The sequence below is a fragment of the Bombus vosnesenskii genome, unplaced genomic scaffold (genome assembly GCF_011952255.1).
Source record: "Bombus vosnesenskii isolate JDL3184/JDL3185 unplaced genomic scaffold, Bvos_JDL3184-5_v1.1 scf7180000013270, whole genome shotgun sequence".
Lineage (NCBI taxonomy): Eukaryota > Metazoa > Arthropoda > Insecta > Hymenoptera > Apidae > Bombus > Bombus vosnesenskii.
Genome location: NW_022882928.1, coordinates 1,677,948 through 1,702,192, shown reverse-complemented (window position 1 = coordinate 1,702,192; position 24,245 = coordinate 1,677,948). Strand labels below are relative to the sequence as shown.

The window sequence follows — 24,245 nt, the reverse complement described above, 5'->3', positions numbered from 1 at the left end:
ATATTGGGAAACACATACATACACATTAGATACACATAAGAATGACAAAATATTGTTTTATTTTGAATATTGATATTTCTCCTATAGTATATACTTACAATATTGTAATAAGTGTTTCTCTAAACGAATAAATGATATAAAATCGTGATCGTGTATAATTAAAAATTATAATACTAATATATTTTATTATAAATTAAAATCTTATGTACTTGTGTTGATTTAGTTATATAATTTACGTAATTATGAATATACAAATTCATAACTCGAAACATAAATACATATTCGTACATTCAAAAATCATCGACAAAGACACGTGGATGAATTTTATTTCATAACATTTTTTTTATTATTATGGATTGTTAATTAATGTACATAACATTTGATTATAATGGCACGTGGTAAAAGATCAAATCGCGGTGGAAAAAGGAAATTTCATCGGTCCGATGATCGGCCGAAACCCAAAAAGAGTAAATTTAACCTAAAAGAGGCTTCGTATGTCAAAGATCGTGACATTAAAAATAAGGAAATCGAGAAACGTAGACAAATGTTGGAAGAAGAAAAGTTACAACAACGAGACATAGAAAGTGACAATTCTGGCGATGAACAAGAGAATCCATTGCAAAACTTATTATCCTCTTTTGTAAATACAACTAGTTTACAAATTACTGCTATTGAATCTAATTCAGAAAGTGATGATTTTAGTGATAAGGATGACGTTGAGGAGAGTAATGAAATTAGAGACAAGCTAACAATGGAATCTAACAATATGGATGAGGAGGCAGATTTACCAAGTGATAGCGACGAAATAAAAATGAAAGACGCTGACGAAGAAGATCCTGAAACTACTCAAGAAGATGCTGGTTATTTGAAGGATCCATTCTCAATTCATCTTCATGATGACCTAAGCGATAAACTTTATGAAGCAGTTTCTAATGTCCCACAAACTGTAGAAACACAAAAGATAATATGGCCTGTTTTAGGCAATCTTACATGTCAAATACCAAAATTTTTAGATGATGCTAAAGACACAATGAAAGAATCTAACATTTCTGTTTTAGAATATAAACAGTTTGCTAAGTGTGGCACTGTTCCTCAATTAATTGATAATATAAATTGGGATAAATTATATGTCAAGTCTCAAATTCATGGCAATCTTACCCAAGCAAATTATTCAAATACAAAGGATAATGCGAATACAACTCCATCACCTATGACTCCTTTACAAAGGGAGCTATTTTCAATAATAAATAATTATCAAGATTTATACTATCCTGAAAGGACTTTTTCTAATGCGGATCAAATAAGATTTGTGTATTGCTTACATATAATTAATCATGTGTTGAAAACACGAACGAAGATATTGCACCATAATGCAAAGATAACAAAATCAAAATGTACAAACATGACAGAAATCCCAGATGAATATAGAGATCAAGGTTTAGTGAGACCAAAAATTTTAATAATTGTTCCTTTTAGGCATTCATGTCTAAAAATTGTTGAATTATTGATATCTATTTTAATTGGAGAAGATAAAGGTGGTTCTGTAATGAATAAGACAAGATTTATGGAAGATTTTAGTGGCAATGAATTAGCAATGTCAAAAAAAAATCCAAAACCTGAAGATTATGAACTGACATTTCAAGGAAATACAGATGATACTTTTAAAATAGGAATTGCTATTACAAAAAAGACTTTAAAATTATATTCAGAGTTTTACTCCTCCGACATAATAATTTCATCTCTACTAGGTTTAAGAATATTAATAGGTGCAGAAGGTGAAGCAGATAGAGATTATGATTTCTTAGCATCAGTAGAATTATTGATTCTTGATCAAGCAGAATTGTTTTTAATGCAAAACTGGGATCATATGATACATATATTAAATCATTTGCATTTACAACCAAAAGATTCTCATGGAACAGATTTTTCTAGAGTAAGAAGTTGGTGTGTGAATGGATGGACTAAATACTATAGACAGACGTTAATATTTTCAAGTATTCATGTGCCTGAAATTTATGGAATATTTAATAAGAAATGTTACAATTATGCAGGGAAAGTAAAAATAATAAATCCTATTTCTCCTGGATCTATTTGTCAAGTAGCTGTACAAATTCCACAAGTGTTTCACAGATTTGACACTTCAAGTCATTCTCAAGCCTTGGAATATAGAATGGAGTTCTTTACAACAAAGATACTTCCTCAGTATAAAGATAGAATAATGAATCATACATTGATTTTTATACCATCTTACTTTGATTTTGTGAAATTACGGAATTATTTTAAAAAAGAAGAATATAGTTTTGTACAAATTTGTGAATATTCTAAAGATGCAAAAGTGGCAAGAGCAAGAGACATGTTCTTCCATAGTGATGCACATTTTCTCCTATATTCAGAAAGATTTCATTTTTTCCGTAGAATAAGAGTAAAAGGTATAAGGCATATTATATTTTACGCACCACCAATCTTTCCTCAGTTTTACGTAGAAATGTGTAACTTAATGCAAGAAGCTAATCAAAATCCACGTTCAGGTTCTGGAAGTAATATGACAATTACTATTTTATATTGTAAATATGATATTATGCAGCTTTCTGCAATTGTAGGAGCTGAAAGGGCAAATAAAATGTTTGGATCAGAAAAATCCATCCACATGCTTATGACTGGTGAATAGGAAATAAAAAGTATGTCAAATTCCTTTATATAATAGCATGGGTATCGGATGTTATCGATATTGTGATTGTTAATATCATTAAATATGTAAAAATGTATCATTAACGTTTGTAGTTCGTATTATTATTAGCAGGAAACATTTTTATCTTCATCGTTTTGTTTAATTTCTTTATTATATTACTATACGATTTTTAAATGCATTGAAATAAATACAATCTTAATTACAATTATCCAAACGATTTTGTTCAGAGAATTATTTTTACGTACCAATAGTATAATTCCGCAATATTACGATTATTTCAGCAAAGAAACATAATTTGATCTAAAAAATATTCGTTTAGCATTTAATAATTATTTGGATGTAAAGATTATTAAATTGTTTTTGTCGTTATTAACTAAATAATTGTTATATAAGCATTATAACAAATCTAAAAGTTTTGACAGTAAAATCTAATTCTTCTTTTAATTACTTTTAATATTCTAACATATTAATTAATGTTAGAATGCATTTTGGTAGATATTTCTTTGGTTTCTGTACTTAGACTAGTTTGTAAATCCTCGAGTGTTGTTAGCGAGGGAGCAGTCGATGATTCAGCAATCTCTGTTAAGATAGTTAATAAATCCTTCTGTCGTGGAGTGGTTATGATTTCTGACATACTTCGTTCACTCGCCATGGTCGTTAATTTTGTCGTCATTTTTTCTGTTTGCGTATCTGAAAAAAGAAAAAGTAATTTTAGTTTTATCGCATCTAAATTAGCATTTACAGCGATCAGCGATTTCAAGATAACGAATTCCGTATTGATAAATCATGACAAGAGTATAATTACACGATATATTTACACGATAATTGGCTAGTTCATAATTCGAACAAGAGATCGGTTTTTAAAGTTTTTGAAACGAATAGATAACATCGCAGCGATTGGAGGATTTGAAATCTGTTTTTATCGTTCATAATAGAGCGATCGGCGATATAATTTGATAATTATATATTACCACATTCTGATTTTGTACTTGTCTTGGTAGGGACGTCTTTCGGATCCCACAAGAAAGTATAATACAACGATAGCAGGATAGCTGCCATGCTAACAAATATAACATAGGCAAACACCGTCAATACCCGTACCAACTTTTGTTTATGTTTTGGTTCGTAGAGCTTGTCTTTCCTTTCGTCTCCTGCAAATCGAATTTCATTGCCTGCTGGTTTATGTTCGCGATTTCCCAATGTACGACTAATGCTTGCCATTACGTTTTGAGCGCTCATTTTGCGCGGCAACTGCATTCTCGACGTGCTGATGTTTCAAAGAAATCCGTTTTATTCAATTTTCGATTGTAAGGTTTCGATTAACTTCATAAATGTGTTTTATGTTTCAGTTTTGATATAAAATTTCAATATAACATTATAACATTTTAGTTTCTATAATATTAAGTCATCGTACAAAAATCGTAATTGTAATCATAGTAATTCGATGTAAGGTTTCGAGGGAAATATCGAGGAAAACATTGTTTTCATCGAATGTTACGTATTTATAACTTGCTTGATCATTAATATTTATGAACGCTCAGTAAACTTTATAAGTTTATTACTGTAAGCTTTGTAGCTTAAATATATCTTATGTTGAAGACTGTTACGCAGAATGCTTTTGCGTTCGACAGGTTACGTACATATGTTTGGTCGAATGTTTTCTACGATTTACCACCAATGTTTCTGTAATCCTCGCGTTATCAATATGAATTCGAATCCACTGTTGTTGATTTTCGAATTCCCAATTTAGTAGACAGTTTGGTTTACTGATAGGGCGTTCCCGAGAGAATACTGCGAGTATCGGGAACAGTGGTAGGGAAGTGCTTAAACTTCACGATAATTTGTCAACAGGGAGATAAATTTTCGAGAATGCAATATGTAGAGGGTTTATATTGACGTTTTCATTATTCTACAACTATTTCTGTCTCCTGACTATTGGATCAACGTTTCTCACAGATACAGCTGGTAAGACACACTCGTCCAATGATATGTATCAACGAGTTTTCACTGCGCAAGTCTCAGAATCTTGACTCATTGTGCTTCGTTCTGCAAACTCCAAGGGCTGCTCGATTTTACGGAATTCATCGTGGAAAATGCCCTTAAACCGTATAATGGGCACCGTCTCATTGTATTTCCAAAATTTATCCATCCAAAATTATCTCGTACGTTTTTCGATAAATATACGTGCTTAACATATTATATATCGATTGAATCATTGTTTCTGTTTATGATTAGAGTAACATTTTGATTTTATTTATTCCAAGTCTTTTTTTAAGTGAAAAATTCAAAGGTAATAATGTTTAACGTCAGAAACAATAAGAATCTCTTTGTGTCATTCATATTATATAAAATAAGTTATATACCGAATTAAAAGAATGTTCATTAAGGCATAGGTATAAGTACTACATCAGTTTCGAATTGAAGTGCTTCTGTAGAAGTGACAAAGGAATGATTAAAAATGTTGCATAATCATTTTACGTAAGACTGAGTTTATGTATTGCTTCAAAGTTAATACTTGCACGTACAGGTCACGCAAAACAGGATACATTGTCGTTCCATACAGGATGCTATTTACGTAAACGTAATCATTCCAATGGATATAATTCGAAAGTTACAAGTGTCGAGAATAGAAGCTGCTAATACAAGAGCCCATAAACTTTAGTCAAAGCTGATAGGGTTTTCATTTCGAGAGTAAAGTGACTTTTACGACATTCTCGTTTTACATAAGAGGCGCGCCTTTATTTTAATAGCATTTAGTAGCATTATTCTTCGATCTCGGATAAAGATAGCAGTATGATAGGTAATCATTATTCAATGGATATTTCACATATTTAAGAAGAAATAAAAAAGGAAAAAAAAAAGGAGTGGATATATCTTTTCTTTAGTTTGATTCGCGTATACCTTCATTTAAATATTATACTTCAACATGTTACTTGGGAGGATGAAATAAAATAAAGTTGTTTAAATCAAATAAAGATTAAACAAGTTTGTTCATAGGAGTAGTAAGATTTTTGTACTGATGCAACGTTAAAGAAGCCATAATGGATCGACCTGACCCTGTTCTGGTCATTACGTGAACAATACAGATAATCATCGTAGGTCAATTCACCGACTATCCTCTTTCTAAGGTTTTAATCATGACTTTTCATTGGAGTTATGTATATGAAATATTTTTATGCTTTGCCGTTACTGAAATATAATTGTATATACCTGACTACGTACGCGTGTAAAAAATATATTTGTACAAAAAATAAACGATGATCACGTTCATCGCTTAAACGAACGACAAAATATGTGTAATGCCGCACATTTAAAAAGGTGACTTACTAGGTGAGTAAAGTGGAAAACAATCAAATTATAGAAAATTTATTTACCTTTGAAGTTCAACGCAATGTTTGCCAGTTTGCCAGGTAATTTGTTGGACTGTTCAGGATATTCTAGACGATTTTCAAGTTCCAAATTACGAGAAGAATCTAGAGTTGTTTGTTTATTTAAATTAATTGCTTGTTTTAGATTGTTGATATTATACGCACGATCTTCTCTACTGTTTTGGATATCGAAATTTTCTTTATCATTTATCGTCATAATTGTCATTGTAGTATCATTGGGCAAATGTATTTCAGGATACTGGGGCGTTTTAACTTTCACACTTTTTTTATTAAACGTTTCAGCTTTCGATTTAAAGCTTGATAAAACATTATTTTTGTCTTCGTTTCGATTGGTAACTGTATTTTTCGTAAAATTGTGATTTAATGGAAAAATATCTTGAGATGATTCAGAATAGTTTCTGGTATTTGTAAAATGATCATTATTCGTTTCATTTCCAAAAATAGTCGAAGACTCCAGTATCTGGAATGTACCATTATTACCGAACATACGATTCGTAATTTTAGATGAATCTTTTGTACCTCTTCCATTTAATTTTCTTATTAAGTTCAACGTCTTTTCTTCTTCGAATGAAGTATAATTAAAAAAATTAGATGTTCCACTTTCTCGAGAGGAATCTTGAACAAAAGAGTTCGGATTATTGATTCTATTTTTCCAAGATTCAATTAAAGAATTTGGTAATAGAAACAAAGATTCGTTTAATTTTTCACGATGCTCTTTTACATGATCGTAATTATTGACAGGTTTTTCTATGTCAGCAATACGACCCAAGAACAAAACATTCGTAGCATTAGAGTGTTGTGCGGGTTTGTTAGGGTCATCTTGCACAGTCATTTTATCGCCTTGTAAGTATTGTACTTCGGGTTCGGAAGATAATTGAACTGGTCTTCGTATAAGCCTTGGATTAGGTGGTTCCCAAAGAAATAAATAATACGCACTTAAGACAATGGCTACGAAACTTACAGAGAACATGTAAGCCATCACAGTGACTAATCGTATTATTTTCTTGGTCCTTCGATTTTCATAGATATCCGTCTCCTTTCTCGAGCTTTCACCACCGCCAGCTCCTTCTTGAGGAGCCCCATCACTGTTTTCTTCCTTGCTCATCGTAATTTGAATTTTATTTGTATTATTGTATTAAACTCTGATTGAGAACTTATACTTCCCAGTGGATTTCTATCAGTTTTATACCCATTTCCCTAATTTTTCTTTTTATCTCCATTTTAGTTACAATTCTTCTTGCGTATCGTTGCCATCTTGTAGAAATATAAATTTACATTTCACAATAATTGTGGGAAAAAGTTCACCGAATCAAACACATGTGCAACCAAACAAAAACGTATCAGGCAATCTTCCGTTAGTACTTTATATTTTTCATTAATTTTTAATATTTGATTTTAAGTACGTGAACGTAGACTCTGTAGCCGGTGTTTAGTTTTCAATATATGCGAATTATTTGATATTTTACTTTTACATCTTCTACTAAGGTGGAAATGAGAAAAGGAAGACAATGTATCGTAGGACGCGCTTCGGTAGCGAAAGCACGTAAGACTGCAGTTCTGAATAAGCGTTCGTAGAAAAGCACCTTCCTTCGCCACGTGTTCGAATCACGCGCAAGCGTTCTTAAGTCGGTACGTATTGTACACGAGATTATTTTTTGCTTGCAATTTATTAAACCCCTGTTCAGTATTTCAGTAGTATCTAAAGATATTTTTATTGTAGTACGATGAACTTTATATTTGATCAACATTTCCACATATTTGTAAACTTAGATTTTGGATCATCCCAACTTTCATCATCCAAAATGGTAATGTCATCTTGCATTAACAGAGTTTCAGAGAATTCAGGATCCTCTTGTTCCTTTTTCGAAACTTCTTCCTTGTTTTGTTCGGATTGTAGCACTGATTTTTCTAATACTACTGTTTCTGACGATTTTGACTTTTTGTTTGTCCATGTATACATCAACCTTTCATTTTCTTCTATTTGATCGTGTGAAGTATTTTTACTGCAACGCGAAGATGGTTGTTTCATATTATTACAGTTACATATTTCTAAAGAAGTATTTACAGCAACTGAATTTTTTCCAAACTGGTTGTTTTCAAAAGTTTTCACGCTACAAGCATCATCTCCAAGTTGCTTCGAAGGATTCTAAAAACGTTTGAAACTTTGTAATTAGATTAAATACGTTTTATAGCTATGATTATTTATGCAGGATAGAGAATTATTATACCTCGGGAAGCGAATTTGATCGCGACGATAAATTATGTGAATTCGATTCCCGAAATTGTCGAGAGTTTTCGTTGATTCGAGGATTTGCTACATACGATAAATTTGGGACACATTGCTGATTGCTCAAAATTGTAAAAATTTGCGTCAACAAGTCGTTTGAACCTTCGGAGCAAGGTATTGGAATTGTCGTTTGAATACTCTGTCGGGCAATCAATGAATTTAATGCCGGCATCAATGCCGGAGCATAAAGTAATACCGCAAGTCTGTCAAAAAGAATCGAAAATATGAAAAGGAACTAAAACTTTCATTTCTTATTTTAATGTTTATCCCATACCTCAACAATTGAATGGTAAAACTATTGGGATCTAACAAAGGATTCCACGTAGGAGATTGCACCATAGGAGTGTAAGCGGTATGAACGTTGCTACGTGGAGTTGGTATTTTCTTATGTATTTCTTTTTTCTGTCTTTGGATCATACGCGTAAATTGTCTGGATGAATCGCTTGTACAATGTGTTCCTTCATAGGATAACTTCTTCGCATTATTGTTCCAATAGCTGCGATTGCCTTGAGGTGTTTGAACACGAATATCAAAATTATCTTTTCGATGAACATCCGTATTTTCGAAAAATTTAGTTCTTTTGAACATACACTTCTCTTCGCGATTGGTATTTTGTTGCTGACAATGAAATGCAGATTGATCGGAAATATCGCTGTTAAACTTTGATCCCATTATAGGTCGAAATTCTGGTGTATATACAGCAGGTTTAGTCTGCGTATGATCTTCATGTTTAACATCGAAGTCAGTATAGTAGGACGTTTCCGGCTCATGTTTCTTGTCGAAGCTTTGGCATACTTCCATCGACGCCTTTATACATCGTTGATAATTATATTAGTTCCGAATCGTTTATAAAATAAAATTATATATTTTGCAACATTTAATTAACTTTAGCTCGATAAAGAACCTGTTATACGATCTTAATACCTTTCGTGTTTCAGGGGGACCGAAATGTTTCCTCGATTTACCAAAAATCATTTTCGAATGATCAGAATCACATTTATCTACAGCTTTATGAATCTCGTTATTTGCCTATAAAGAGATATATTAGTAACATAATATTTCAAATTATTAAAATTTTTATATATCTTGATACGCATACTTTAGAATTTGTTGTTTTGTATCTCGACGAATCAATCAATTGAGTTGAATCCTGTGGAAGTATCATAGCAATATTGTGCATCGAACAAACTGCTGTTGAATTGTTAATTAGTATCCTTGATTGAAACGAGGTGCTATCAGGCTCCTTTATAGGATAAATATCATTCTGTAAATTCTGAAAGAGCATACAAGTGCAAACAATCATGTTTCAACTTGTTGATTTTTAGACGAATACCTGTGAAGATTTTCTGTATTTCTTCCAATCTGTATTATCAAAGGTTTCATTAATTGAATCTTTATCTTTTTTCATAGTGTGACGTTTCCTTCGTGATGAAACGTTAATTTGTTCTTGATTCTTTTTGTACTGATTTCTTGGAACAGTTCCAAAAAAGTGTCCGTACTTTCTAAGGGAACGATGTTTCCAATTTACATCTGTTTGCGACTTTAGAAGAATGAAATTAAACATGAACGAAAGAATATTAAATTCAAAAAATTAGTAAAATGATAGATGATGAAAATACCGATTGATGTACGGCATTGGTATTTCGTGTTATTATAGGGATTAATGTTTTCATTCTTGTTAATTCTCTTTCCATAATTAGATATCTTTCTTTCATTTGTCTGATATATTCCAATAAATATCGATTAGGTATATTCTCAGTATTACTAAAGCATAATTAACAAGTTATTTTATGTTTCCTCTTGACAATTCATTTCATTTAAGAAATTCAATTTCTTGTTTGTACTAACGTTCGGAAACATAAATTATTCGGCTGGTCATGGTCATTATCTTCGAGAAGAATAAAATTTAAATCAAACAAGAATCCGTCGTTCCTTAAAGATGGTATATTTACTAATTCATTAAATGATATCCCATGTCCTTGATTTGCAGAAAGTCGTCGAATAAATTCATTATGTCTTTGATTGCGTTGATTATCCATAAGTTCCAAAAATATTTGTCGTCCAAACATACTTGTTAATTTTGTGTAAAGAAATTCACAACAAATTTTGACGAATTTGTACTATAATTACAATTATTTTGTATAATCTTTCATATAGGTTGTGTTTTCCATTGTATGTTCATCTTTTTTTGGGGGGGGGGAAAGAATAAATTCTATTTGAGAAACTTGAACATCGATTTAAAATTGAGTCGTTACTTTTGTCGTTATATTTGTACTTTTGTTCGTTCTATAAAATCATCTCTCTAAAATGCTATCAACAAATTGACACTTGTGTCTAACACAGTGTTTTACACAATGTCTACTTCAACACAAATGTATATGACATTTAACGAAATGATAGTACATATGTATGAAGATTTATTCTCCGTATTTTTAAAATAAAGTTTGACGTTTCCTGTGTATATTTGTTCAGTATCTTCTGATTAATGTTAGCATGCATATAGAAATTTAGTATTCCGTATTTATTACCTGTTACTAGCGATTGTTTTATCACACCTTATTTTTACAAACTTTGTTTAACATTTTTTCGTTTGTATATTACTTTTTTACTTACTATTATTGTATCTATCTCCAATTTTATATTTGAAAATAAACTAACATATTTATTAAAGAGGCGCTTATTAATATAAGTACGCTTTGTAAGCACAAGGTTATTATTGTGTTAAATAATGTAAATCATAATTTTTGTCAATTTATTTTTTGATGTTTGTTATATCCACACATATAACTCTTGCCAAGTTTCACGTATATCGTATATATATGTACTATAGTAGGCATTTTGATCTTACGTTTTACGTTACATGTTGCAACTATGATTTGTTGTACGTAAATTGAACGATACTTTGTAGTATCTGAATGATTTATAGCATGTATTATTTTACGGCTTAAGGAATTCCGAGCATGTTTGTTCGGAAAACGTGCTATATATGATTAACGTTGTAAACAGAGATGTTGGTTTAGTTCTGGTAATGAAAGGTATATGTAATTTCCTTGTTTTGTATCATCTTTTTATGGTGGAATGGTCAGTCTTAACAGAGATTTAAATACGTCAGGCAGTGTGAGTATAATAGAAATTATATCACCCATTATATTATTGTCTTGTATTCGTTTTTGCGTATTGATATAATATAAACATAACCTCTTTTTTTATAATCCTTTGCCATTCATGTTTTGACTTATGTAGTTTATATTATATTAACATCATAATTATAATAAATATTACAGACCTCCTCAAAATGTGATTCTCATACATATTGTACTAAAAATTTATTGAATGAAGCATTTACTTATAAATATGCATTTATTAGGGAGCTGTATTTTTTGATTCGCCTTATAACATGGAAGAAGAAGACCCTCATCTACACATATTAACTTCAGAAGAAGTATATTTTAAAAAATTGGATACTATACCAATTGTGTCTGTTTCCCTTATATTTAGTGTAAGTGGCAACTTCTTTGAATTATTTAGAGGGTTATATAAAAGAAATTGTTTGTCATGCAAATACTATGTGTTTATTTCAAATTTTAGGTGTCTCTAGAAATTATTGGGATTATATTTATATCTGTGTGGCCTGAAGAAAAAAATAAATGTGATACATATTTTATATACTTGTATCTTCACTGTGCATACTGGCTGATAATTATGTTGACAGATCATTTTGTAAAAGCAAAGCATCACAAACTCCGTATTTATGGGTATCTTGATTTTTACCGATCGACATATCAGCAGATAAGGACACCTCTTTTCATAGCGTCATTATGGATAACGTGTTATCTATTATTGGCTGTGATTTTGCATCACACGCATAAAGTTAATTATGAACAATACTGTCATGCTTCAGAATGGTTCACTCCTCTAAATTACATAGTGTTGTTGACCACAGTAGAACTTACAATTATTATATCAGTTTATATACATTACATTAGTAAGTATACGAAAAATTATTGAAGAATTTATAATATATAGGAAGTTATAAAAGGATATAAACATTGTTTTTCTTACAGGAAAAGTTTTGCGATTCAATCGATTACGTCCTCCAGCTGATGTTGCTAGAGAAGAATGGACATCTTCTTTTACTCAAGATACATATGCAGGTAGCAGTGAAGTAGGTTGCTATCATAGGAGATCTAATTTGGAAGAATTGCTTGAAATGCAGGCTGATTTAATAAGATATTTAAGAGATCGTAATGATAAATTCGGTCATGCAATAATGTTGTTCGCAGCTCAACGTAGTTTACCTGAAACATAGGGTTGTGCCCTATATAAAGTACAAACTTAAGGTAAAGCTTTCTCATTTTTATTTGTGGACTATAGTTGAAAGAAACATCTTTATATTTTATGGAATTCAACTTGTTTTTATTGTTGATATCTCTTTGTTGGTTCTTTCATTATATATACAATATATAAAGAATACACTAATTTTTAATAGCAATCATAACCTGTTACATTTTTACTTGTATCTAAGGTGTGTAATACATATTAATATTTAGAAGTTCTCATACACAAATTACTTTTGCATTAATTTACATTAGTTTGAATTGAAGTTATATTTTATCAATATTGTTACGATTAAAAGAGATATCATATAACAAGAAATCAAAAATAATTTCTGTGATAAAAAATGTATATCTCCAATTCAATAAAGTATATTTTTTTTTCAATATACAATTCTTATAATTCTAATTACACTTTACAGTTCTTATAATACATATATGTTTGTATGATGTTTCTACAATTAGGCTAACAATATCTTCAATACATAATGTTTATTTTCTAAGATTTTACTACAAACGTTATTATTACAGACTATTATATGATAACAGAAACAGTAATCATCTATTTATTTTGCATTCTTTGAAATATTGTTCCATTTTTTCATTATCAAGTTGGACAAATATATACTTTTGATTCGAAAACTAATTTTTAAAGATTAGAAAATAACATTGTCGGAAAAAAGAGCGAGATTACATATTTTTTACATTGCGTGCTCGATTTATTATATTGAAGGAGTTCTTAATAATAGCGAGGTTAACATATATGCCAAATATTTCTATTTATATACTTTTTTACATATGTATATGTGCATATTTCTATAAATGCCTAATAATATCTAATTTATGTCAATAAAAACTTGATGCAGTGCGCACGTGAAAACAAGAAAGATCATACTCGTGATTTGTTGGTCCGTATTTAACTCGAACCTTTAGTATTTTATAAGATACCGCGAAATAAGGTTCTCAATAACGATTTTTTTTACTGTATAACTGCATTGTAAGGCTTCTTGTGGATAAACACCTTAGACGATGAGAAGTATCATATTAAAAAAGAAATCTATTTACAGAAAGTTTACGTGTGTTACGGCAGGCTTAGAGTCCTATGCTATCATATGTATGTATGTTTATGGTATATAAAATTATTTACTTATACATATGGAACACTCAAATATACAATGCTATAAAATGTAGAAGCTTGTACTTGATCGAGACGTACTACGTAGTTATGATTTCGACGTTTTTCTTGGAAATGAAAATATCCTATAAATGATCGCGTATTAAAATCAGTGCTAAAACCGAAGACTCTCGCTATTCAGGTTAGTACTATACCTCGTTCCTTGTTTTTTGAAAGTTTGTACTACACTTTTAGGCCAGCCATTTTTGCTGCGTATGTTCATACATCGGATACATCTCATGGTTTCAAGAATGTATACCGATTGTTTTTTATTATTGTCTTATAGAAGAAGTTTTTCAGACTTCATGATAAACGCAAATCGAGATAATCTTCTCGAACTAATTAATTTTGAACATTGTGCCAAATTCTTCTAGAGTAATGAGCAATATAACCAAGTTTCGATTGATCGTTTTTACTTTTATAAATCTGCCGTTTGCAAAGTAGAAGTTTACTTTTCATGAAGTAAAAACGAACGTGGAAACGTTGCGGCGCTTCGGATGTAATTAGAGCGAGGCGCAATAACTTCGTTTCACATTTAAGGACTGAACCATCGCGCCAAGATTTTCCTCATGGCTATAAAGTTCCAACCAAATTTTCTAAGGGTAAGCAGTTGTTGATCAAGAATTTTGCTCCTAATTTTCGTATAATTTTCATCGCTTTTATTCAAAGCAACATTTCGCATTGCAAATGGTTGTTTAAAAATAATTCCCATAAATTTCATTTTGTAGAAATTAATAACCTTTATACCATAGAAATATGCTTGTTTAAAAAATAGTTTTCTCTTACATTTTAACATTGCTGTATTTTCTGTTCAATCGTGGTATTATCAGTATCGCAAAGAAGTATTTTTAATCTCACGCAACATTTTTCGGAAATTTTATAATTTGCCATCGCATTTAATGAATCGACGCGCGTCGCAAAGGCGCGGTGGTCCCAATCATACAACTGCTTTACGCGACCAATAATGATAGAATCACGCGTGCGTAGCTCCCACTACGTTTCCGGTTGCTGAGAGCTGCTCTTCGGCCTCCATCATTTTTAACTTTCTCACTACTTGAGCATGTTCTTCGAGTAGCCTTGCGAATTCTCCTCTTCTAGTTTCGGCTTCCACTTGCATTTGTTTAATTTTTTCTCGAGGTCCGCCTGGACTGTCCAGTGGAGTCTGAGGCGATGAATTCTGAGAGCTGTTTACATTCGACAAACCATCTAAATCCGAGTTGTCGCTTGATATCGAATGAGAATCGACGTCATCCACAATTAAACTGTAAATTAAAGAGAACATTGAAATCTACAATACCTCTTCTATCGACGACTTAACAATTAATATTTTTATCGACTATTGGTATGTTTTTTAATTTGGCAGATGCACAGTTTTCGTCTTAATTTTAAGTAAAAAAAAAGGAAAACAATTAAAACATGAATTTGAGGCTCGATTCAAGCACGAGATATTTTCGGAAAAGGTTATTGTCGCCGGATACACAGGTATTACTATTTACCACGATTAATAGTAATCAAGTAATTGTAATGAGTAATGATAATCAAGACGTCCATTCTGTATTTTGAATTTCAGTTTTAAGAGCGCAATTTGCTGGCAAAGAGGACGTGATTTTTATAGTTGGTCTAAACTATCGACGTTCTGCCCTGCAGCATTCTAGTGGCAACAATTGTCGCTTGCGTCAATGTTACGTCATTGGTACTGAAGCACGTAGTCTAGGCTATGGATAACGAATTGATTTTACGTAAAACACTGTATTAGAACCCTAAAAATATTTCAGTAATATTGAAGAAGGAAACGATATATACGAGACTTTTTATTATCGAAACGAAAGTGTCGGTTTAATTGTACCGGAAGAACATTCTGTTGGGAGGGAAAAGGGGAAAGGAAGAGAGTCTACTCATTTGCGTCATGATCTATTATGCTGGCTGAATGCCGGCTGCGATATAGTGATCTTGATAGAAACATGGCAATTTTCGTAATATATGAATTATTATTGTTAATCTACAAATCATGAGATTTCGAAATCGGAAAAAGTATTTAAATAAATAGACTTGTTTGTTATTAGATTATTTGATGACCAACAAAGTCAAAATCGACGTATTATTTGTGTACTAAATTAAATTCATGTTTTTCATTCGCATTTCATTTTTTATTACTACAGGCTTTTGAATACGCGTTTAGAGATGTGTGCTTGATTCGATCGAGATAACTGAGTATATTCTTAAGTACACTGCGATCAAGGATTAACATTGACTCTACCGTTCTCCTATTTCCGTTACACGATACTTTATACGTATTTCTTTTTTGTTTCTTGCCTTTTATCATTCAATATCGATCAAAATCAGTTGATTTTTTGTAAGATTTTGATTTTATAAAGATTTGCTATCGCTTACCTGAATGCACCGTAAATTTCTCTTCCTGATGCCATCGTCACTGCGATATCAGGCAACGACCCTGAAACAAAGAAGTCCTATGCTGTGACGTAAATTCATTAATTCCGAAGGAATATACAAACACGTGAACAGGCAAAGATTTACGATAGGATAATTTTGCGGATAACGCAATATATAGTGACGTTAATTGGTTTTTTAAAAACTATTCTATTTTTTTCATCGAGTGACAAATAGCTAGGCCCACAGCTCTGACGTGATCGTTGTATTCTCTGTGTCGAGCTAAGAATATTATTAAATACTATTTAATTTTAAGACAGCATAACACGGATAACGTTTCGTTCGCTTTGCCAGACAATGAGATTCTCGTACGTACAAAGCACATATCGAAATCAGTAAATAATTTGTGAGCATTTTGGCAATTGAGTGAAGATGGTTGACTCGATTGTCCAAAGAAATATATAGTCGCGTTACGCTTTATATCGTAGTACACTTCTCTGGCAAGGGCACGATGCGTAAAAGAAGCTTCATTTATTTCAAGACAACGGACATACATATCGGAAAGTACAACTATTCAGACTCGATATAGCATAAGACAATGCTTATCTTGGATCGCTCGTGGAAAAAGATTTTTCCCAGAACAGATTAAAACAGCTATAAACGATTCAATGATAGTTACTTTGTTTGTGGTCTGTAATTCTTGTTTCCTGTTTTGCGCGAAAGAAGCAAAACCAATTTTCGATCGAAACGAAATCAATTGTCTTCGCGTTGGACGAAAATATATTATCTAATATTAGCATTGACACGCTATCATCTACGTTTATCATTTATAAGGCCAACAATGTGATTTCCAGTGATTTTCTTACGTAAATTGCATTGCATCGTTTTATTTAACGAAGATCGATTGGCATGCCATTGATGTATTGGCCGTTATCATCGATCATAGAGCAAACGATAAAGATCCTATAAAATATGCTTTCGTTCGAAGAAGTTGTTAGGTCAAAAAGAAATTGAATCTCCGGTAAAAAATATTATTCGTCATAATAAGCCAATAAATAGCCGGCTATTTTCTGTGAACGACGTGTACAAATTTATCTGATGGAAGCGAACCAAATCGGGTGCATTTACACGTGTACGCTTCACACGTCATATCCTACGTTACGAACCACGCGAATTTCAATTATACTTTACTGAATGCATTTCGCCCTTGCTAGTAATAGCAGCGTTTAAAAGTTCGACGATGAGGTCAGAAAATGAGAGCGAATGGAGAGAGAAGGTGCATTATCTGTGATAGCTAATTGCTGAGAAATCGCGATTATCGACGGCTAGCGCGAATTCGCCAGAATAATCGATGATGTATAAGGAAGATGGTATCCCGATCTGTCTAAAATAGAATCACGAACGCGAATACGACGAGATCGAAACCTTGGCCCCATAGAGCAAAGCTTACGTCTGTTTCGTTGATAAAATGATTAATTAAGCACCGCGTGAACTAAATATCTCCTCCTATTCAGGCATCGAGATCTTAACGAGCAATCACCTTGGAAACACATTTGACCAACGATGCTACATTGTGTGTGAAGGATGTTAATTACAGTTAAAAAAGATGCGCGAAAAGAAAGTACCGATATGTAATATTTCGTTACTAAATGTTCTTAAATGTTACTAATTGTACGTTCGGCTATACGTATAGCCGTGAAACAGCTAAACACACGGCTTTACAAGCTATACAGAAGGAATTTTCTTTATTTGGTAGAAGCTGGGAATCGACCTTCGTAACCACACGGGAAGGAGGATCGAGCTCGAGCGAGGAGTGCTTCGCGACCTTAGACAATGCGACCTGCACACGAAATATCCACGAACCGTGACCACTTCTGCGAGCTAAACGTAAGAGAAACGAAGAAGGTAAGAAAGTCACGAGCCGACAGAGAGGAAAGTATCCTCTCGTATTATTACACCGGATAAACGTCAATGCCGTTTAGAACCAGTTGTAACGTTTCTACTCGAGATTCCTGTGTCGATCTCGAGCTGAACATTTTCATGGCGGTCTGTTAAAAGCACTTCGCTCTAATTGCATACCGGAATCTTTGACTCAAATGTACGCGTAAAATACACAAGTTAATACACAAGTGTCTGGACCATGCCTGCACGAGCGTCAGTTTCGAATGTCAGCAATTTCTTTTCACTTTCTTTTTGTTCCTTCAAATAAATTTCAAGCGAATGCGAACGAATTCTAGCAGGACAAAATCACTAGACAACGAACTTTTTATATTTTACGAAGGCAGCATCTAACAACAGTGCGAAATTTTGATGGAAGACGAAGGGATAAATGTAATTACTTACCTCTGACCATCTGTGTTCGACAAGTTCCTGCTGTATGAGCAACTTCTCTCGTCTCTTCTTACTCCTTTAAATAAAAGTTAAGGAAGAGTTTGGCAAATTTTCTATGCTTGATAACGAACAGTATGAGGGGAAAAGAACAAAAGGTCCTTAAGCGAAAGAATACGTTTCAATAGATAGGGCAGTGAACGCATCCAAAGACACGACACGGCAGAAAGCACAACGTTCACTACTCGAGAGACTCGCGCAGACTGATCTGCTTGGCCTCTATCGCCGCGCTACAACCTCAACAGCAGGTTACCGCTTTACCGGAGAAGGGGGATGCAATCGACAAATTTTATTTCATGCTACCCCGCCTTTTCCTTTTTATATTCCTTCTTTTTTCATACATTCAAGAAGCTTCCGTTTCCATTTCGTTCATAGATATGCTTATTACTAATCGAATGCCAAAAGAATCAAGACAATGGAATACGCGCCGTTGATACTTTTACAAAATTGCTAACCGTGAAACGATGTTTTGTCCCGAAACGTAGCAATTTCTCAATGAAAATTATGAAATCGACGTATAAAATTGGCTGTATTTCTATTCTTGCGCGTCTCATTTTTAACTCCGTTGATCTATTTTTAAACGATCGGTCGTTATTGTTGTTAAATGATTTCATAAAGCGTCGTCGAGTATTCGTGCACAGGCAATTAACAATTGTCCGTAATTGTTTTTCTTCGCGATTCTATTCGTTAATGGCGCGTCGAAACAAAAGCCAGCGAAGGAGAAAGCAATTTATGATAGAAAATCGGATTGCGCTTGAGGGAACCGTACGAACGAGAAAAATCTTTTTGAAGTGACAAACTAACGACAAAAGAAAAGTAACTGACTATATTCGAATCGATGTTTCTTAGAAGCGGATATTGGCAGCTTATTTAACTAACAGATGAATCATTCGTAATGACGTTCATACTTCTCTCTGAATTTCGATTTATATCTTCTGCGTAATAAAATTGTATTTTGCACGTAAAATCAAAAAACAAGAAGATAACTGAATTCACGGGAATCTCATTGAAACAGACGTCTAAAGGATATGTATATAAGGAAATGAATATTTCACGAGCATTTTAGGGCTCTCTTTGAAATTGATTCATCTATTTGTTAATAAAAGCAATTTTTCCTCGTACAAGAGTTCAATAGTCGATGTTTCTATGAAGTCAATAACAAACTCTTAAATCGTTAGTTCTCGATTATAATCCGGGTGTCCCGTTGTTAGTCGATGCACGTGACGCTACGTGCTAGTCGATGCTGTAAATGGATCGTCCATTAATATCACGTACAATGTATTCCGAACGAAAGGGAATCTTTGATTGGATGCCCGTGAGAAGTATCTGGGTGATAATGAGCGCGGATGCGCCAGGAACGCGAGCGATCTATGTCGGATTTCAGGGTCACCACGAGACGAAGACCATACAACTCTTCGAGGAGTCCAGTGGTAAATTATTTCGGTTGGTCGCTAATTTTGTCGCGGTATGCCATACCGCGCAGAGAGCGCGGTGGTTAACCATTGCTACGTAGAGCGAAACAGTTTACTCGTTGTCTGCGTCCTTCCACGCTTATCTCCCCGTTCTTTGCATTCTTCTCCCGCACCCTCCTTTTCTATTTCTTTGTCTAGGTTTTTTCCAGGACATTTGCTGGACGATTGACTCCCTGTTTTCGCTTGTTAAAGTCAGCTAATCAGTCAACATTCTCCTCTAGGTTGAGAAAAGCAACCTTATAGTTTCGATGAGAGACGCGAATTGCCCTGGAAATGTGGAGATTTCTACAAGAGATGTATGCGATGTATCGCACAACAGGTTATCAAAGACGTATTAACTTTCTAATGGAAATAACGTGAGCCCGAAATAAATTTGATCCAGGCATAGCGAATTAGTCAATAAAGGAGTTAATTACGTGACGAGGTAGAAAATAAATAACGCGGTGACTACCCAAACTGTACCTAAAGCACGCTGTGAAATCGTGAGAAGTTAATAAACGCAAGTGCGTCAGCGATAGCAATCGTCGAACATATCTGTATGTGTGTGTCAAATCAGGAACGAAAGGAGAAGAAATTGTAAGGTCTTCGATAAAGATGAAAATGAACTGTCTCTGAGATAAGTATGTGCGTCAATACTGATACTGTATCTTATCGAGCTCTCCCGTTTTTGCATAGATCGTAATCTTTGATCGCTGCGAAAAATCATTGTTAAATACGTTGCAAGAGATATATACGTTAAGTGTTCGATAATTTTGTTCTCAGAGATATTTTGCTATTAAAGGAAGATAATCATTTTGATCGTCGTTGACTATATCCCTACCGTGGAATATATTTACATATTCCGTTTTTGCTCTATGATTTAATTACGTGCAAGAAAAGTCCGAATAATCTGATAACGAAAAGACTTTACTTTGAAACGTGTCAACGTCATTTTCCGTCAAGGTTAGTGTTAGTACATTGCCGAATTGTTTTATAGAAAACACATTTGTTTCTGTGTAGAGATCAATCGCAAACGTCGTAGAGACGCGCATCTATCGACTTATTTAGAACGAAAATTTTTTATTTCTACGATAAAAGCTCTCGCGTATTAGACAAACGAAAAGGGATTAAGACCTTGGTTACCAGACCTTGGATTCAGAACCTGAGTTAACGCATCAGACATTTGATATCGAGGTTAAATGTTCCTCTTCGGTAGAAAAAAGAAGAAAAAACGAACAGTTTGTTTCTCTTAGCAAAAATTGCGAGGGCGTCGAGATTCCATGCATACTGATTCAAGTTAATAAATTCAAATTTTTTCATCCGGAATTCCGTGCGTTCGTCTATTCTAATCACTCAAATTCGTTTTCTCTCGAATTAAATATTTCCTGGGCAAGTTTGACCAAAAATCGCAACTATGTTATAGTTATGTAGCTTCAATCGTAACGCAAGTGGAATTTTTGTGTTGTCGCGAATCAAATTTCGACTTTTCTTTTTATTTCGATCATCGGAGAAAACGAGTGCAAGGAAAGTATTTACAGCGTTTATCGAGGCGCCAGTGATTCAAGATCGTCTAAATATTTCGATGCGCAGATCACGATTAAGCTTACATCATAAATATTTTTCAACAAGAATAAGTTATATATGAAAATCTTTTCCGGCAGATTGGAACGTCCGGTCATGCCGCGACGTACGCTGAAAGTCTATAAGCTGCTGAAGAGTATTTTTGTCCGTGGATATTATCGATTGCATATACCCCTGATTCGTCCTCCCTTTCTCTTGCACATCGAACGTATAATTTGAACATATAGATTCTTCTCCTTATTTTATTTTCCGTCTATGTACGAGTTCTCCTATTCCAATGCTGATAGACGTTTTATGCGTATCGTTTTAAGTTTACAAACATAGATCGCGTTCTGTTTCAACTTTACACAGACTGACATAACATGACGTAAACAAAGAAGAGAACCCTCGCAGGAGAAATTATGTTTTTTCACAAGTCTTAACACCTCTGTACATATTTTGTTCTTAATGGCTTTAACAGAGAGCTACTTTTTAGATTTGCTTCTAGAAAGAAATTATCGATTCTATGTACATGCGGGATTGCGAGACGAGAATCAAGATATTTTCAAGCGGATCTAAATCGATTTCGGTATAATTCACAGATCAAATCGTATTAGAGAGGAAGAGTTTGACACGGTGGAACACGAGATCGGTTCACAGTTTGTAAATTCAACGATGAGTGACGTGTCTCAATTGTGATTCACTGCAATGCGTCACAGTGAATAGAGAATCTTATTCTTGGTTCATCGTGGCTTATTGTTCGCAGTCACCTACTTTCATTTGCCCAATTGTATCGTTTGCTTCGCGCAACACTCTATGAACTATGTGTCTGTATGTATTTTAAAGCAGGAAATTTCACTCGGTTCCCGCAGCGTTCGAGAAAACATTTATTTTTCAACTACGACACGTTCGCATTCCTAAAAGCCTTTCTCATCTTCCTAGCATATCTAATAAACAGATGGATTTTTTTAAAAAAACTACGCTATCATCGATTTGATGGAAAGTTCCTGCTCGTGATTGGCGGAATTTTACCAGTTTACTCCTATTTGACCGTATCACGTACTATAAATAGGTTTAAATAATCACGTGAGGCTTGCATACTGACGTAAACGTATGTAGTATTGTATAGAGTATCCATTTCCTAATATTAAACTGATTTTAAGCGTAATCGAGTTTATCGACGATAACTCGATGTAACCGAATAACTGGAATTACTTGATCGTTGCATGTATATATATAAGGGGGCAGAAAATATAGAAGAGAGTGATAAAGTTATCTCGAATTTACGTCTTCTCTGGTTTGATCTAGGCTTTTTTACGCGAGAGCCTTTTAAACCTCTCGGTTTTAAACGCTGGTGTGAAAATTCAATGGTGCTCGTTGTTTTGGCCTTCCTCTCAGAGAAATTGTAAATTTCGTAAATCGTCCACTTCGTTTAACAAGCTACTCCGAAATAAAAGCTAAAAACACTCCGATTCTTTTTTTTCCTTGCGTTTTCACCAGATTTACGAGAAGTTGCGAATACGCGGCTCTCGCCGATCGAACGAGTACCCGTAAAAATATCCTTTCGGAAGACACAATAAAACATGAAATAAAAATATTTATCGCTGTTGATTACGGTAGAGTATAGCTTTTGTCATTTGTTTATTCTTTACCTTTCACTTTTACGATTGGCCTTTATGTGACTCGGTGCTTACGCCACTGATTTCGCGCTAAAGAATCGGTAAAATAACGTAGACTTGTAAGAGGAAGGTTGGAGTAGTACGAAGTGAGATTACATGGACGAGAGAGGATGAGAGACCCAACTTCAACACCAAAATGGCGGAGACCTGGAGGGTTGAATGTGGCACGTGTTTGACAGCCTAGCCCAGTGGCGTAACAATAAATTTATACCTTTTCGAGCGTTTGCTAATAACTATCTCATAACTCTGATTCGTGGCATGCAGATCAATCGATTTACGATGTTACGAAATAAAATGGTTAAAAGTAGATAGCTGCTCGTACGTATGTAGTTTCTTATTCGATCGACCAACTTGGTTCACGCTGCCAAAAAGGAAAAAGAATAGGACATCGGAGCTTAAAGTGAATGTTATTTTATCGATTGATGATCGAGTTAAACGGCCACTCGTTCGTTCTAAATAAAATGTCAATAAATAAAAAGTAAGAATACGATCGCAATGGGATTCGGGTGTAATACGGATATGTTTCTCTTTTATTTGTTAAATATATTTGGACTAGGAGAGCGAAAAATACTAACAAATAATCATTAGGATGTCGATAACATTTTTTTAATCATTACGAACTAAACATTCTATTTCGACGTTCAGGATTATCGGAAAAATTCTTATTGCTGTTTTCTGAATTCTACGCCTCTGAAGCCCGACCACCCCCGCGTACCACCCCAAGTACACCCCTAATGACGTCATAGGACAGTGGCGCCAACAACTCTGTACTGACGTCAGTCCTGAACATTGGGCAACTAAGTTTCCTTCGCGCTATGAATTCCACATTTTCCCCTTTCGTTTCGTACGAAAGGAGAAAGCAACAAACGATACTTTCACGATATTGCGTCCCTTTCCCATTATCAG

The 24,245-nt window shown here is 33.6% G+C and overlaps 5 protein-coding genes and 1 long non-coding RNA gene across 10 annotated transcripts; 3 read left to right on the top strand and 3 right to left on the bottom strand.

The window, feature by feature from the left end:
- Positions 1 to 247: 247 nt before the first annotated feature.
- On the top strand, positions 248 to 2,806 carry LOC117231018 (digestive organ expansion factor homolog). Its single transcript, XM_033489050.1, has one exon. The coding sequence runs from the start codon at positions 389 to 391 to the stop codon at positions 2,666 to 2,668; it is 2,280 nt and encodes a 759-aa protein (XP_033344941.1). The 5' UTR covers positions 248 to 388; the 3' UTR covers positions 2,669 to 2,806.
- A 15-nt stretch (positions 2,807 to 2,821) lies between these two features.
- On the bottom strand, positions 2,822 to 7,421 carry LOC117231020. The gene is made up of 2 exons (XM_033489053.1): positions 6,064 to 7,421; positions 2,822 to 3,379 (listed from the first exon to the last, which is right to left on the bottom strand). The coding sequence occupies exons 1-2, from the start codon at positions 7,181 to 7,183 to the stop codon at positions 3,156 to 3,158; spliced, it is 1,344 nt and encodes a 447-aa protein (XP_033344944.1). The 5' UTR covers positions 7,184 to 7,421; the 3' UTR covers positions 2,822 to 3,155.
- A 350-nt stretch (positions 7,422 to 7,771) lies between these two features.
- On the bottom strand, positions 7,772 to 10,559 carry LOC117231025. Its single transcript, XM_033489063.1, has 8 exons — positions 10,214 to 10,559; positions 9,985 to 10,129; positions 9,699 to 9,905; positions 9,465 to 9,638; positions 9,290 to 9,394; positions 8,640 to 9,172; positions 8,307 to 8,568; positions 7,772 to 8,224 (listed from the first exon to the last, which is right to left on the bottom strand). The coding sequence occupies exons 1-8, from the start codon at positions 10,432 to 10,434 to the stop codon at positions 7,820 to 7,822; spliced, it is 2,052 nt and encodes a 683-aa protein (XP_033344954.1). The 5' UTR covers positions 10,435 to 10,559; the 3' UTR covers positions 7,772 to 7,819.
- Positions 10,560 to 11,216: 657 nt separating this feature from the next.
- On the top strand, positions 11,217 to 12,769 carry LOC117231022 (transmembrane protein 192). Of its 4 annotated transcripts, none has more exons than XM_033489056.1 (4): positions 11,217 to 11,477; positions 11,733 to 11,864; positions 11,954 to 12,350; positions 12,430 to 12,769. In XM_033489056.1, the coding sequence occupies exons 2-4, from the start codon at positions 11,763 to 11,765 to the stop codon at positions 12,672 to 12,674; spliced, it is 744 nt and encodes a 247-aa protein (XP_033344947.1). In that variant the 5' UTR covers positions 11,217 to 11,477; positions 11,733 to 11,762; the 3' UTR covers positions 12,675 to 12,769. The 4 variants fall into 4 exon arrangements, with proteins under 4 accessions (XP_033344947.1, XP_033344949.1, XP_033344946.1 ...); XM_033489058.1 differs by having other exon boundaries at positions 11,650 to 11,864; XM_033489055.1 differs by having other exon boundaries at positions 11,217 to 11,482.
- A 286-nt stretch (positions 12,770 to 13,055) lies between these two features.
- Positions 13,056 to 18,876, bottom strand: LOC117231024. Of its 2 annotated transcripts, none has more exons than XM_033489062.1 (3): positions 18,605 to 18,876; positions 16,265 to 16,341; positions 13,056 to 15,135 (listed from the first exon to the last, which is right to left on the bottom strand). In XM_033489062.1, exons 2-3 carry the CDS (start codon positions 16,297 to 16,299, stop codon positions 14,847 to 14,849), a joined length of 324 nt encoding a protein of 107 aa, XP_033344953.1. In that variant the 5' UTR covers positions 16,300 to 16,341; positions 18,605 to 18,876; the 3' UTR covers positions 13,056 to 14,846. The 2 variants fall into 2 exon arrangements, with proteins under 2 accessions (XP_033344953.1, XP_033344952.1); XM_033489061.1 differs by having other exon boundaries at positions 16,265 to 16,325; positions 18,605 to 18,873.
- On the top strand, positions 15,146 to 15,673 carry LOC117231027. Its single transcript, XR_004492897.1, has 2 exons — positions 15,146 to 15,355; positions 15,444 to 15,673. It is a non-coding gene; the product is annotated as an uncharacterized LOC117231027 (long non-coding RNA).
- Positions 18,877 to 24,245: the final 5,369 nt, after the last annotated feature.

What these genes read in the sequence shown, in the direction of transcription:
- LOC117231018 (XM_033489050.1), top strand. Translation starts at nt 389, where the DNA reads ATGGCACGTGGTAAAAGATCAAATCGCGGTGGAAAAAGGAAATTTCAT.
- LOC117231020 (XM_033489053.1), bottom strand. Translation starts at nt 7,183, where the DNA reads ATGAGCAAGGAAGAAAACAGTGATGGGGCTCCTCAAGAAGGAGCTGGC. An exon ending in CATTGCGTTGAACTTCAAAG is followed by an intron (nt 3,380 to 6,063) that starts GTAAATAAATTT and finishes TTCTTTTTTCAG; the next exon opens with ATACGCAAACAGAAAAAATG.
- LOC117231025 (XM_033489063.1), bottom strand. Translation starts at nt 10,434, where the DNA reads ATGTTTGGACGACAAATATTTTTGGAACTTATGGATAATCAACGCAAT. An exon ending in AATACAGAAAATCTTCACAG is followed by an intron (nt 9,639 to 9,698) that starts GTATTCGTCTAA and finishes ATGCTCTTTCAG; the next exon opens with AATTTACAGAATGATATTTA. An exon ending in GTCCCCCTGAAACACGAAAG is followed by an intron (nt 9,173 to 9,289) that starts GTATTAAGATCG and finishes CGATGTATAAAG; the next exon opens with GCGTCGATGGAAGTATGCCA.
- LOC117231022 (XM_033489055.1), top strand. Translation starts at nt 11,444, where the DNA reads ATGGTCAGTCTTAACAGAGATTTAAATACGTCAGGCAGT. An exon ending in CTGTTTCCCTTATATTTAGT is followed by an intron (nt 11,865 to 11,953) that starts GTAAGTGGCAAC and finishes TTCAAATTTTAG; the next exon opens with GTGTCTCTAGAAATTATTGG. An exon ending in AGTTTATATACATTACATTA is followed by an intron (nt 12,351 to 12,429) that starts GTAAGTATACGA and finishes TTTTTCTTACAG; the next exon opens with GAAAAGTTTTGCGATTCAAT.
- LOC117231024 (XM_033489061.1), bottom strand. An exon ending in GAAATTTACGGTGCATTCAG is followed by an intron (nt 15,136 to 16,264) that starts GTAAGCGATAGC and finishes TTTAATTTACAG; the next exon opens with TTTAATTGTGGATGACGTCG.